At 37.9% G+C, this 15,370-nt stretch overlaps 1 protein-coding gene across 3 annotated transcripts in view; it reads right to left on the bottom strand.

Moving 5' to 3' along the window:
• The window catches only part of nhlrc2 (NHL repeat containing 2), a 91,476-nt gene that overhangs the window by 60,304 nt on the left and 15,802 nt on the right, over positions 1-15,370 (bottom strand). For all 3 annotated transcript variants that reach the window (XM_043712794.1, XM_043712792.1, XM_043712793.1), the window contains 3 exons: positions 8,860-9,315; positions 5,317-5,438; positions 584-713 (listed from right to left, as the gene is read on the bottom strand). In XM_043712794.1, coding sequence (XP_043568729.1) covers positions 584-713; positions 5,317-5,438; positions 8,860-9,315 — 708 coding nt within the window. The remainder of the gene's footprint in view (positions 1-583; positions 714-5,316; positions 5,439-8,859; positions 9,316-15,370) is intronic.

Here is a 15,370-nt window from a genome sequence, read left to right as displayed (position 1 = left end):
TACAAACCTTCACAAACCTTGCAAAAATCCACTATATTCTTCAACATGCCAAGCACTTTACAACAGCTTCCTCCTACAATTCAAACGAGTACTTCACAATACCAGTTCATACTGATGTATACAAGACACAGAGATAAATTAGTGTTCAGATGTAAAAGGTGAACAGCCCGTCATGGATAATAAACAAGGAGGGAACATTCAGTATTTCAATCTCTGTGGGCAACTTTGTTCTTGTTCATAATCAAGAGGCTTATCATGCATATTAATAAAGGTAGTTAATTCCTGTCTGGTATTTGTGTAAAGAAATCAGGAAGTTATAAAAAGGTTTTGACATATCATTACTGACAATGAACTGGATAAACACAAGCCAGAAGGAAAAGGGATTGCACATTCAAAATAATGCAGTTATGATTCACAGCAAGAACTCAAATTTATGGTATAACACAAAACATTCTTCATTGCCTATACAATATGGCCCCATTTAGTAGATACTTCTTAACAATTACATAAGCTAGTAATACACACAACTTATTTATTCAACATATAAATGCCTCACATTCTTACAAGGAAGTAACAATCTCACCAAATGTGCCAAAGGCTAGATCCCACGGTGAACTGATGGATTGTTCCACCCCTGTCTTACCACCTTCGTGGTCAGTTCCCTGAACTCCTGTTCCTGCTATTGTGCTTACCATTTCTGATGTAAGGTCAATCTAAGCACAAGAAGAGATAGTGTCTGTCAAAATACATTTAAAATGTTCTTTTTTTAAAATCAATTCCTGATAGTTACTTGAACTATCTTGCATGAATTTCAACTGTCCTCAAAACAGAGGGAAATAAATGTAGTATTGATGCACAAGTCAACTATATGTTCCCCTGCTGGTTGTTCAAATTAATTTCAACACATTGGAAAATCTATCAGCTCCTATAATGTAAGCTCTTTTTTTTGAGGTTCAGTTCAAAACCCTCAGTTGAAGTCCATTTATATTGGCTAGGAGACTATCACATATCCAAGGTTTGGACATGGATCTCCTCAATCTGGGATTGCCACTCTCCACCCTCAGTACTGGAGGAATGCTGTCTCGTTTTTATTATATCAGCTGTATATGGTAGAAATGACAAATAAAAGCTACACTACTCTACTCCAACCACATCTCCTTTCACACAGGGTATCATAACAGGAACAAGTTTAGGATCTACCCAATAGGTTCTTAGAACAAAACTCTTAGAGGACAGAATGCAATGCATCTTGAGTCCCAATTTTAAATTGTGTAATTATATGTAAAATGGGATGAATTTTAAAGCACAAATTGAATTTACTCTGAAATTTTGTGATAAACAATGACTTGATAAACAAAGGCAAGGTTAACATTTTCAATAGAAAAGGAATTCATGTAATGTCTATGAGATGGGTTTTTGGATCAGCTTATGGTACTTCCCACTAGGGAACAGGCAATTCTGGATTCGGTAATGTGCAATGAGGCAGACTTGATTAGGGAGCTTGGGGGCAGTGGCCATAATATGGGAGAATTCACCTTGCAGTTTGAGATAGAGAAACTGGAATCAGATGAAACAGTATTACATATGAGTAAAGGTAATTATAAAGATATGAGACAGGATCTGGCCAGGGTTGACTGAAAGGGAGGTATAACGGAAAATGGTGGAGCAACAATGGCAGGAGTTTGAGGGCAATTCAAGAGGCACAGCAGAAATTCATCCCAAGGAAGAAGCAAGATACTAATGGGTGGATGAGGCAACCATGGTTGACAAGGGAAGTCAAGGCCAGCATAAAAACAAAAGAAAAGCATACAATGTGGTGAAGATTCGTGGGAAGTCAGTGGATTAGGACGTTTTGAAAAAAACAAACAGCATAGGATAACAAGACATGCAGTAAAGGGAATGACAATAAAATATGAGAGTAGGCCAGCTAGTAACATAAAAGAAGCTAGCAACAGTTTTTTAGATATTGAAAAAGCAGGGAAAGGCAAGGGTGTACATTGCACAGCTGGAAAATGAGGCTAGGGAAGCAATGTGGAACAAAGGAACAGCAGAAGAACTGAATAGGTACTACCATTGTTTTTGCAGTGCAAGACACCAGTAGCTTGCCAAAGAGTCCGGAATAGAGGTGAGTGTAGTGGCCATTATAAAGGAAAAAGCGCTGAGGAAGATGAAAGGTCTGAAGGTGGATAAAGCACATGGACCAGATGGACTACACCCCAGAGTTCTGAAGGAGATAGTTGAGGAGATTGTAGAGGCATTGGTGGTGATCTTTCAAAAATCACTCGAGTCCAGGAGGGTCTCAGACAATTGAAAAATGACTAATGTAACACCCCTGTTTAAGAAGGTAGGGAGATAGAACACAGGAAAGTATGGGCTGGTTAACCTCACCCCAGTTGTTGGTAAGATTTTACAGTCCATTATTAAGGATGAGTGGAGTACTGGGAAGTGCATGGTAAAATATGGCTGAATCAGCATGGCTAAGGGGTGGTGATGCCTGACAAATCTATTGGCATTCTTTGAGGAGGTAATGAGCAAGTTAGACAAAGGAGAACTTATGGATGTGATCTATTTCGATTTCCTGAAGGCCTTTGACCAGTGCCACACAGGATGCTGCTAAATAAGAGCCATGGTGTTAGGAGGTAGGAACTGACATGGATAGAGGATTGGCTGACTGGCAGAAGGCAGAGAGTTGCGATAAAGGGGTATTTTTCAAGATGGCAGCCAGTGACCAGTGGAGATCCGCAGAGATCAGTGTTGGGACCACAACTATTCACATTATACATCAACGATCTGGACAAATGAACTGAGACATTGTTGCCAAGTTTGTATATGACACAAAGATAGGTGGAGAGACAGTGGTGTTGAAGAAGAAGGGAGGCTGCAGAAAGACTTGTGCAGACTAGGACAGAGTGGGCAAAGAAGTGGCAGATAGAATATAATGTGGGCAAGTGTGAAGTCATGCACTTTGGTAGAAGAATAGAGGTGTAGACTATTTTCTAAACAGGGAAGGCTTAGGAAATCTGAAGCACAAAGTGACTAGGGTGTCCTAGTTCTTAACTCTCTTAACACAAGAGCATAGATGTACTGCTGATATTCGACAAGGCTTTGGTTAGACCGCATTGGAATATTGAGAGCAGTTCTGGCCTTGTATCTAAAGAAGGCTGTGCTAGCCTTGAAGGGGATCCAAAGAAAGTTTACAAGAAATGATACTGGGGTTGAAGAGCTTGTCATATGACAAGTGGTTGAGAACTCTGGATCTGTACTCAATGGAGTTTAGAAGGATGAGGGGCATATGATTGAAACTTACAGAACACAGAGGCCTGAAAAGAGCAGATGTGGAGTTTCCACTCATAGGAGAGATTAGGACCTGAGGGCCCAACCTTAGAGTGAAAAGATGACCCTTTTACATATGAGGTGAGGAGGAATCTCTTCAAAACAGCAGGTGGTTAATCTGTGAAACTCATTGACACAATGGGCTGTGGAAGCCAAGTCTTGAATGTATTTAAGACAGAGCTAGATAGGTTCTTGAATGGGAAGTGGATTAAGAGTTATGGGGAGAAGGCAGGAGAATGAGATTGAGAAACATATCACTCATGATTGAATAGTGGAGCTGACTCAATGGGTGGAATGGCCAATTCTACTCCTATACCTTGTGATCTTATGGTCTAATACAGCGTAAAACTGTAATCAATAAATTTCAACATTGTTCTGAGATGTGTTTTTGTCCAATCTGCACATCCTTTCTTTCTTCCTTTTCTCAAAGACAGTGCTTTCTTTCTGGGCTAACTTCTGCTGGCATTAGTCATCCTCTGATGTCCTATACAAAGGACCATTCTTCATGTGCGAACAAAATCAAATTTGTTCCATGCTATTCAACGTTAGAGTCAGTTCCTGCCCTTGCTACATATTAATATATAGGAAACTTGGCTGACTTTTTTCTCTATTATTCAGGCGCAATAAACTCTTGCAACTTACCATTGTCCCAGCTGAGATTGGCTGTTCAGGAGACAGATTGACCCAGTTATGCTTGTGGGAATTTGCAACATTTGTTCTAAAATGCCATTTTTAGTTTAAGGTGATATATCATGCTATGGATTGGGGAGTGGTGATCATACTAACTTTGCCCAGAGATAGGCCAATGTGATCTAATCACAAGGGGGACAGAAAGCCAAACCAAAATCGACTGAAAAAATCAAGTGAAAAGTGACAGTTTTTAGACCTTGACACTTTAAAACAAGATTGCTGTCTTTCTAGACACAGATGCAGAGAAAGACAAAGGAATTGCTGGCATATTGGTTAAAAGTTGGTTTCAAGTTCAAAATCAAGGGAACGGGGCTGACAGGACATTGACATTTAAAGAACAATGACTCACTTGCTGGTGAAAGTTGGTCCTGGGATAGTCCAACTGATTAGAAAGATTTTCAAAGGACATCAAACATTCTTGCATAGCACAGAAAAGTGCATGGAAGCTGAGGGCATGTTGGGAATTAATTTTGCATTATTACCCATTTGCCAGAAATGCTCACAATAGCAAAAGGAGTTGAAATATCCTATCAGTTGAGCTAATTAGTTAACGCAAAAGCGCCTACTCCTTAGTAGATGTATTAGTCACTTATTTCTGTCAGTTTCTAGGAAATTCAACTCTTCCTAAAAGTTATCAACCTCACGACTATCCTGTTTCAGGTATTCAAGCTACTCATGATTGATTTCCTCAAGTTGAATCATGTGTAACTAGACATAAAACATTTGTAATTCTGGCCTCTTGCAAATCCTTAATTTTAATTGGTCTACCATTGGTCACCATGCCTTCAACTGCCTAAACTCTGGCATTCCTTTTCTAAACCTTTTCTTTAAGATTTTGCTAAAACTTACCTCTTTGGCCAAACTTTTGCTCATTCTGTCCTTATATTTCATGTGGCTGGTCAAATTTTGTTTCATAATTCACGATGTTTTATTGTATTAAAGGTGCTATATTAAATGCAATGTGGTAATGTAATTCCAGCGTACACCAATGAGTTCTTTTTAGGATGCAAACCAGAACAGTATTAGTTTATCTAATGTAAATGAATGTCACTTACTTTCTTTTCTCTCTTAACTGGATGCAATGTTATTTATGTTCTATTGTTAAAATGGATAGATAAAACCATGAATACACAAAACAGTAGAAATAATCCACAAACTGCCAATATATGACATCAACTTACACAGTTAAAATAAATAAAAGTAATAGGCACTTCATGAAAGTAGAACTTCATAAATTTCCAGTATGAGTCACAGCACAACTGATTAGTCATTATAGACAGCTTTTTTTCTTACCTTTCTTATTGCATGGTTCTCAGTATCCGCCACATAGATGATATTATCCTTTATCAATACTCCTTGAGGGGAATTAAAACTGGCTTCGAAAATGCTTCCATCTTTCCATCCACTCTTTGGTCCTAGATTTAAAAAAACACATTAATATCAACAAACTACATCATCAAAACATCAGAAGCAATGGTGAAAATATTAAATTAAAGCATACAAAAGTGAACATATACCCCTTTGAAAATGCACCTGGGAAGATGGTTTTTGGGGAACAAGGGAATTGCAGATATTTTGCATCAGTCTTTAGGGTGGAACTTACTTTGAACATTTCATTAATACTAAAGAACACGAGGGAGGAAAAAAGTATCACCATAACTAAAGTAGTAGTATTAGACAAACAAATGGAGCATCCTTATTAGTCAGAAAATGGTATTGTGCAAATTGAGGAGATTAAAACCCTATAAGACCCCAGGACCTGATGCTCTGCATCCCAGACTAATTAAGGAAGTGGCCCTAGAAATAGCAGATGTAATTAGTGATCATTTTCCAGCATTCTGTAGACTCTGGAAGAGTTCCAATGGAATGGAAGGTAGCTAACGTAACTCAACTCTTTAAAAAAGGAGAGAAACAAAATGGGAACTTATAGGTTGGTTGGCCTGACATTGTGGTGTGGGAAAATGTTGGAGTCAATTATTAAGGATGTGATGACTGAGCATTTGGAAAGTGATAACAGAATCAGTCCTAGTCAACATGGATCCACTAAAGGGAAATCATGCTTGATGAATCTTCTGGAATGTTTTTTGAGGATGTGACCAGTCGAGTGGACAACAGTGAATCAGTAAATGTTGTGTATCTGGACTTTCAGAAGGTTTTTGACAATGTTCTACAAAAGGGAAAATTAAAGTTCACGGCATTGGAGATAATGTATTGACAAGGACAGAGAATTGTCAGCAGAAAGGAAGCAGAGAATTGGCATACACTCTTTTCAGAGCGGCAGATAGTGACGAATTTGATATAATATGATTCAGTGCAGGAACCCCAGCTGTTCACAATATACATTAATGGGACAAAGGAATTGAATGCCACATCTCCAAATAGCAGCTGACACTAAGCTGTGTGGCAGTGTCTGCTGTGAATAAAATGCTAAGAGGCTGCAGGGTGACTTGGATAGACCGGCTGAGTAGGCAAATACTTGACAAATGCAATATAATGTGGATAAATATGAGGTTATCTAGTTTGGTTGCAAAAATAGGAAAACAGATTATTAGCTGAGTTGTGGCAGTTTAGGAATAGATAACGTACAACAAGACTTGGTGTCATGGTGAACAGTCAGTGAAGGTTGGCAGACAGGTGCAGCAGGCAGTGAGGGAAGCTCATGGTATGAGGGCCTTCATAGCAAGAGGATTTGAGTATCAGAGTAAGGATATCTTGCTACAGTTATACAGGGCCTTGGTAAGGTCACACCTTGAGTATTGTGTGTAGTTTTGGTCTCCTAGTCTCAGTCTTGCCAATGAGAGTCCAGCAAAGGTTCACCAGACTGATTTCCTGGACAACAGGGCTGACATATAAGACTGGATCAACTAGGCTTGTATTTGTTGGAATTTAGGAGAATGAGGGGGGGATTAATAGAAACACATAAAATCCTGATGGGATTTGGCAGGCTAGATGTGGGAAGAATGACCCCGATGTTGGGGAAGTCCAGAACTAGAGGTCACAGTCTAAGAATAAGGGGTAGGTCATTCAAGACTGAGATAAGGAAGAATTTCTTCACTTAGACAGTGAAGCTGTTGGGGTCAGTTCATTAGGTATATTCAAGAGGGAGCTGGATGTGGCCCTTGCAGCTAAAGGGATCCAGGGGTATGGGGAGAGGGCAGGAATGGGATATTGAGATTGCCGATCAACCATGATTATATATTGAATAGTGCTGCAGGCTCAAAAAGGCTGAATGGCCTACTTCTGTACCTATTTTTATGTTTCCAAAGGCAGATAATTCCCCTGGCCCTGATGGCTTGCATCCAAGGATCCTAAAAGAATGTAATTTCCCAAAAATCCTTGGATTTTGGAGAAGTACCAGAGGAATGGAAAACTGTTAATGTGACACGCTGATTGAGAGGAGAGGAACTTCTTCTCTCAGAGGGCTGAGTGACATTGAAACTCCTTGCCACAGAGAGCTGAGAGCCAAGTCCTTGTGTATATTTAGCGGCAAGATAGATAGAGGCAGGAAAATGAATGTGAGGAATGTCAGTTTAGCCAACATTTAGTCCTGTTCCTATTTGTTCTAGTTTATGGTCTTACAAAGGATAATAAAGAGCATCCCTCACAAATGCCAATAGTCCTCTTCAATCGACACCACAAAAACCAATGATTGTTGTGTGCAAAATGGCTGCCACCTTTTCCATCTTATAACAGTCACTATACTAAAAATCTACTGTTGATTGGATAAGGTTTTGAGATATCCAACAATGGTGGAATGTAAGTTTTTTGTGCTGAAAAGTCAAATTATTTTCAGATATATGGTACATTTTTGATTTTTTAATCAACATTTGTTCATATAACTTTAAAAATGCTTTGCATAAGCACTTATCATATTTTAAAATGGAGCAGCTTTACATTAATTCGCAAGATCATTCTTAAAATAGCTGAGAAGATGCATTTTTGAAATAAATAAATATTCTTTATTGAGCTTAAATTTATCCAACTCTAATCAGCCTTATTATGATTGTTCAGTGCCCTTTCTGTTATAGGATTGTGTAAACCAAATCACAATTTTTTAAAATTATTTTGATTTAGGTGTAACTTTACTACCAGGGAGAAAACTGTTATGCAATCATTGTCATTATGGCATAGGAGGCACTTCAGCCTAGTGAGATTGTGCTGACTCAATCCAATCAATCCCACCCTCTTGTTTTGTTCTTATAGCCATCCAAGCTAATTTCCCTCAAGGGCCCATTCAATATCCTTGTGAAATTACTCATCATCTCTACTTCCACACCCTTGCAGGCAGTTAGTATCCAAAATTAGTTGCTTGCTGTATGAAAGAATCTGCCAGAAATATGTCATGAAGATATACTAATTACTTGGCAGTGATTATTACTCAAAATTGATTGTGCTCTTACTGCACTTAATACAGAACCTCAAATTACAACCTGTACAATTACAGTTTGTTAAGCTAACATTTTAATTCAATCCAGGCAGTCGTGGGCCTATAAAAATGGCAGCATAACAATCTGTTTATCAAGATCCAAAAGACCACAAATGGTAAAAGTCTAAAGTGAACATTCATAATGCACAGCAGGTTAATCAGCATTAAAGATAAGTTGAGACACTTCCCAAGTAAATCTTCATAGCTTGTTTAAATTGCTTCAGGTGGTTATCAACCTCTCATATTTCTAGAATTTCTCAATGTAGACATATCTCTTCTGTATTGCCATTTGGAAAGTCTATGAGTTAACTGTATAGTTTATAAACTATAAATAGCTTTGTTGGATCCTGTTAACTGATAAAAGATATTTTTTGTTACAAATGCAAGAATCCAAAAGGAAAAGCTCTTACCTCCAACTGCATGAAGAATTTCACCATTCTTTTCGGTCACCAGAATTCTATGATGGCCAGAGTCAGCAATTGCTAGTCTACCTGTGGCATTGTCTACTGCAATTTTACCTGGAAAAAGCAATGACGAAGGTGGCAAAGAATCTTTGTATAATTTCAGTTTGATGGCATGATCCATAATTTCTCCTTTATCTTTGTAGTACTTCAAAGTCACTGAAATCAAGGTAAAAAGTTTTTCCTTGTGTCCTTCTCCAATCAGAGTGAACAGAATATTTCCTCGCGGACCTAGAATCACTAGTGTTGGCCAACATGTCACCTCAAGCTCTTGCCACAGTTTTGCATCAGCATCATTCACAACTGGATGGGTAATATTATAACGAAGGACAGCATTTTGAATGTTCTTAAGAACCTTTTCATTTGGGAACTTTGCTGAGTGAACACCAACAACTACCAGGCCATCTGAAATGAAAGAATTAATACAAAATAAAATCTGATGAACTACCAGAGAAAAGCTCTGAAGATAAATGATTACTATACAATGAACACTAACAAGAAATTTCATGGCAATCAAGTAGTCTACAACCACATGAGAATATAAGTGTAAACTTTAAACAAAAATAATCACCAAGACAGAAAAATTATATGCCCAACATACTGCAATATAAAACTGCTTTCACACCGAAGTTGCAGTATGCTGAAAGCTATGAAATATGTAATTTTACAGCTCCTTTACTTTATATTCTGTAATTTTCATTATTAAAAGTGCTCTTCTCTTCTTTTAGGAGAAAGCAGTTAGACAAGCAGTCTGTTGTTTTTGAGGTAAACCTTAATACTGGATGTTTATCATTTATGATTTTAGCGAAGTTTGTCTCTAGAAATAATTCACACACACATTATTGAAATTGAGAAAATACTTGTGTATTGCATGTTGTGTTTCTCTAAGACGTATCAACTTATCGATTTAGCTTCAAAATACGATTCCTAAGTACTATATAAAATTGTTCTCAAATTTTGTATTGTCTCAATGCTGTTTTACTTATACCAATATAAATGAATATGACAAGATGTTCATTTTAGTTAAGCTTGCTATGTGCAAATTGGTAAGCTTTTAAGTATTGAAACAGCTGCAAAATACTTTGAGATATCCTGAACATATGAAAAGATATTGTAAAATGCATTTCTTGTTTTGCTACCTGAACCAGGATGCCTAACATTTGTGCTACGTACTCCTGTAAATAGTATCATTAATTCCGTTTCATCTCTGGTGACTGATTATATTTGAGGAAAATAGAAATATAGGAAGAAGAGTACAGGAAGCTATTTAGTACGATTGTGGCTGATTGAACACTTCAATGCCTTTTACCCACCCTGTCCCCATAATTCTATATGCCATTGCTCATAAGTAATCTATCAATCTCCACATTAAATGTATTGAAAGAGAGCTTCATGAGCCCTCTGTGACTAGGGGAAATATCTGCCTGCGTCCAACCTCTAAATCCCCAAGCATTTTGTATGTTTCAATGAGATCACCTTTCATTCTTCAAAATTTTAGAGAATGCAGTTATTTTGCCCAATCTCATTCTACGCAGGATAGTCCCGAAATCTTGAAACAAATCTGCTGAAACTTTGCAGTACTCCTTTGTGATGGTAAGATCCCGGAAATAAGTAACTCCACCTCTCGACTCACCAAAGCCTGTCCATCATCTACAAGTCACAAGTCAGGAGTGTGATGAAATACTTCCCATTTGCCTGAAAGAGTACAGCTCCAACAACACTCAAGAAGCTTAATACCATCGAGGAAAAAGCTACCTGCTTGATTGGCACTACATCCACTCTCTCCACCCACAAGGTTCAGTAGCAGCAGTGTGTACCATTTACCAGGTGCACATCAGAAATTCACCCAAGGGTCCTGAGACAGGTCCTGTAAACCCATGACTACTCTCATATAGAAGGACAAGGGCAGCACACATGTAGGAACACCATCACTTGTATGTTCCCCTCCAAGGTATTCACTACCCTGACTTGAATGGATATCACCATTCCTTCAGTATCGTAGAGTCAAAATTGTGGGTCTACCTATAGCACATAGACTGCAGCAGTTCACCACCACCTTGTCAAGGGCAACAAATGCTGACCCAGCCAGCATGCCTTAGCTTATGAATAAATAAAAAATGAGAACAAAACTGCACACAGTAGTCCAGGTATTAATTAAGATTCTATACATCTAACGCAATAACTTCCGTACTCCTGTAGTCAAATCTTCGTGCAGTTAAGACTAAAGTTCTATTAATATCTTGCTGCACCTGCATGTTAGCCGTCATTATCTTATGTAGATGTGAAAAGAGACCTAAGTGTCCTTGCCATAAGTTATGAGTCTGGAAGGCAGATACAATGTAGACCAGATAAAGAAGTGAATTTAGCAAGGCAAAATGCAATATATTTGAATGCAAGGAGCCTGAGGTAGAAGAGCAACGAGCTGAGGGCATAGATAAGCACATACATTATGACATCATAGCTATGACCAGGACTTGGCTGAAAGATGGGATGGATTGGCACCCTAATATTCCTGGTTAGAGGGCATTCAGGCAAGACAGAGGGGTTAGAAGTGAAGGAAGGAATCAATAAAAGCAATGATAAGGACTTTTTATCTTGGAAAGATCAACAAGTTAAGCCAAAATGAAGCAATGAACTGCAGATGCTGGAGAACTGAAACAAAAGCAGAAATTGCTGGAAAAACTAGGCAGTCTAGCAGCATCTGTAGTGAAAAAGCAGAGTTAATGTTTTGCAGATACTGCTAGAACTGCTGAATTTCTCCAGCAATTTCTGTTATTATATCAAATGGAGCCATTTGAGTAGAAGTAAAAAGCACAAAAGAGACAAACACATTGTTGGATTATGTTATTCACTCCCTAAACAATCAGGAAGAGACAGAGGATCAAATATGTAAGCAAATTTTAGAGAACAGGAAGAATAATAAGGCAATAAAGTAGATTTTAATAACCAAAAATTAACTGGGCTAAGAATTTAAGAAATATGAGCAGGAATAGGCCATTCAACCCTTCAAGCCTGCCCCATCATTCTATAAGATCATGGCTGGTTTGCCCAAGGTCTTAACCCCGCTCTTGTGCCAGTGCCATATAATTCTTAATTCCTCAATATTTCAAAAAAATCTAACTCTGGTTTAAATACTTTAAGTGATGTAGTCTCCACAACTTTGAGTTAGAGAATTCCAGATAATTCACTATCATCGGGGGCAGGGGCGGGGGTGGGTGTGGGGGGATTCCTTTGCATTTTGGTTTAATAAGTAACATAATTCTCTAACTAAATCGCATAGTTCAAGATTCCTGCATGAGTGGAAACATCCTCTCCACTTCTATCCTGTCAAGCTCACAGAGTCTTTTATGTTACAGTAAGGTCACCCCTCATATTTCTTAAGCTTAATGAATAAAGGCTAAGCCTGTTTAACTCTCCACACAAAAAAAATCAGCCTCTTGAATCTATTTTGACTGCCTCCAATGCAAATATATCCCTTTCAGGACCATGTTTTACATGGTACTCCAGGTACAGCCACATCAACACCCTGTACCGTGTCACAACACTTTCCTATTTTCAAACTCCAACCTGTTGCAATAAGAGGCAAAATTCAATTTGCCTTCTTCAATACATGCTGTACATTAATAGTCTGCCTTCTGCTACATCCTGCCAAAGTGCATGGCCAAATATTTTTCCATATTAAACCTTATGTGCGAAGATTTTGCTCACTCACTCAACCTATCTATATCTCATTGTAGATTCTTTAATTCCTTATCACAAAATGCCCTCTCACCTATTGTTACACCATCATCCAATTTGGATATATTACAACTTTACCCCTTCCTTCAATTTGCTAACATAGATAGGAAATAATTAAGGCCTAAGGACAGATCCTGTGGCGCTTCTAGTTACTTCTTTCCAATCTGAAAAAAAAAGCCTATTAATTATGACTCTTTGTCTTCTGTGTTAACCAATAGTCAATCTATGCTAATATATTACCCCCTACACCACACAATCCTTTTTTTTAAAGATGTGGCTCTGATCAAATGCCTTCTGGAAATCCAAATAAAAGGGTAAACGTAATTTATCAATTCTGCTTGTTGTGTGCTTAAAAAACTCTGCTGAATTTGTCCAAAATGTTTTGTCTTTCACAAAACTATGTTGACTGATTGATTGTATTAAGCTTTTCTAAACAGCCTATTTGTTCCTTGATAATGACTCTACCAATTTCCCAACCAGAGATGTGAGGCTCTCTGGCCTATAATTTCCTGTTTTTTCTTCAATCTCTCCCTTCTTGAACAGAGCAGTTACATAACCAGTTTCCCTTTTGGAATCCAGCGAGAATATCTCTACCAGTGCTTCCACCAATCTGCAGCAAGTACATTTATAACCTATACATGCAGGCCATTACGTCCTGAAGACTTGTCCACTTTTAATGCCATTAGTTAATCAAATACTTTACCCCTTGTGATAGAAAAGTTCCTTCCATTAGCATCTTGCTTATCTGGCATCCTTGGAATATTTCTAGTGTTCTCCATCGTGGAAACTGATGTAAAATATTGGTTAAAATTGTCTGCCACTTCTCTGTCCACTGTTAGAAATTCCCAAGTCACATCCTCTAAGGGTACACATTCACATTAGCTACATGTTATGCATTATGAAGTCTATTAAATGTCTATCGTTGCTCATCTGCTGACCATCCCCCAGTCTATCTTCCAGCCTGCTTCAGATATCTCTTTACACCTCCTACCACTGTGATTTTTGTAATTTAGTCTGATGGCACTGGTCTAGATTTGAATGACTTTCTTTAGAATTGAATTTGAAGTTCTACCATGTTATGATCTCTATCCTCTAGAAGATCATTAACTATGAGATCGCTGATGAATCCTACCTCACTACACATTACTAGATCTAAAACAACTTGCTGCTGGGTAAGTTCTGCAACATGCTCAACTAAGAAATAATTACTGATGCACATTACAAATTCACCTTCCATGTTGCTCTTGTTATCTGATTTGTCCAGTCAATATGCAGATTGAAATCACCCATGAGAAATGTGTTTGAAGAATTTTGAAGAACATCATGTGTAACACACTGACACCACTGTCAAAATTTTGAACTTTGTGGGATCCCTTTGAGAGACTATAAGTGGAGAGTCATCGAAGAATGTGTTCTCATTGCTCATGTGAAGTAGAATGATGTGTGTAAATTAACAGAGTAAGAGGTATGTAAACATGCTCATGTACCTGTGGATCTGTATGGTCTCATTCAAATTGTAATATATCATTCAAATACTTACTTTTTTTTGTATTCTTGTGATTCCTATGTCAAACAAACACTAAAAAAGCAAACAATAAAACACAAGATTGGAGCCAAGATTGTGTAATCCCATCCAGTCAGATAACAGAGGAGGGGTGTTAAAAGAAATTGGTTTGGTTAAACACATCAAAATTCATAGACTGCTCAAGAAAGATGGCAAAGGATAGTTTAAAATATTCACCCAGATATGGTGATTAGAATTTTGATCAGTCAGTAGGATAGCATTTAGAAATGATAATTTGGGAGAAAATTAACAATCGGTGGAAAAATGTGGAAGCAATCATGGAAAGTCACATTGATTTTGTGCAAGTACAGAGAAGGTCTATGCAGTTGATGTGGTCTACATAGACTTTCCAGAGACACTTGATAAAGTGTCACAGGACAGGCATGTCAGCAAAGTTAGAACTCTTGGAATAAAAGGCACAATGGCAGTTTGAATATGGAATTGAAGGAATGACAGGCAACAGTAGTAAATGGTTGCTTTTCAGATGAAGGAAGATGTACAAATGGATTTCACAGTGGTCAGAGATAGGACCTTTTTTTGATACATATTAATAACATAGACTTGGGAGATTCAATTTTTGCCATATTGACTTAACAAGTTTGCATATGGCTAGAGCATATGGTGCCACAATCTACATGCTAGAATACAAATATGAAAAATTATGATTTCCTATTGTCAAAGGAAAACACCAGAGAAAGGAACACACAGCAGGTCACCTCCACATCAGCAAATGACAACTTAAAATACCAATCACAGCATGTGGGCAGTAGATATGAATCATTTGCAATGATGCAAAGCTAATGAAAGACTTGGGTGCAGAGGGTGCAATGTCAAAATTTTCAGATGACATAAAATGTGAAAGTATTGAGAGCTGTGAGGGGATAGCAATACATTTCAAGAGGTAATAGCCAGTTTAAAGGAAGGGGCAGACAAACAGATAAATTTTACTGCAGACAAGTGTTAAGAGTTTCATTTTGATCCGAAAACCATGAAGAGGTAATACAAAATAAACAGTACAATTCTAAGGAAGTTGACAAACGTGGAGTGAATACGTATAAATAATTAATCGTGGCAGGGCAGGTTGGAAAATAACTTAATAAAGCAAACAGGATATTATGCTTCATAAGTTGGGATATGGAGTACAAAAGCAAAGATAAA

This window comes from Chiloscyllium plagiosum, chromosome 22 (assembly GCF_004010195.1).
Source record: "Chiloscyllium plagiosum isolate BGI_BamShark_2017 chromosome 22, ASM401019v2, whole genome shotgun sequence".
Taxonomy (NCBI): domain Eukaryota; kingdom Metazoa; phylum Chordata; class Chondrichthyes; order Orectolobiformes; family Hemiscylliidae; genus Chiloscyllium; species Chiloscyllium plagiosum.
The sequence above is the reverse complement of the archived record's forward strand: the minus strand, read 5'-3'. Positions and strand labels throughout refer to the sequence as shown.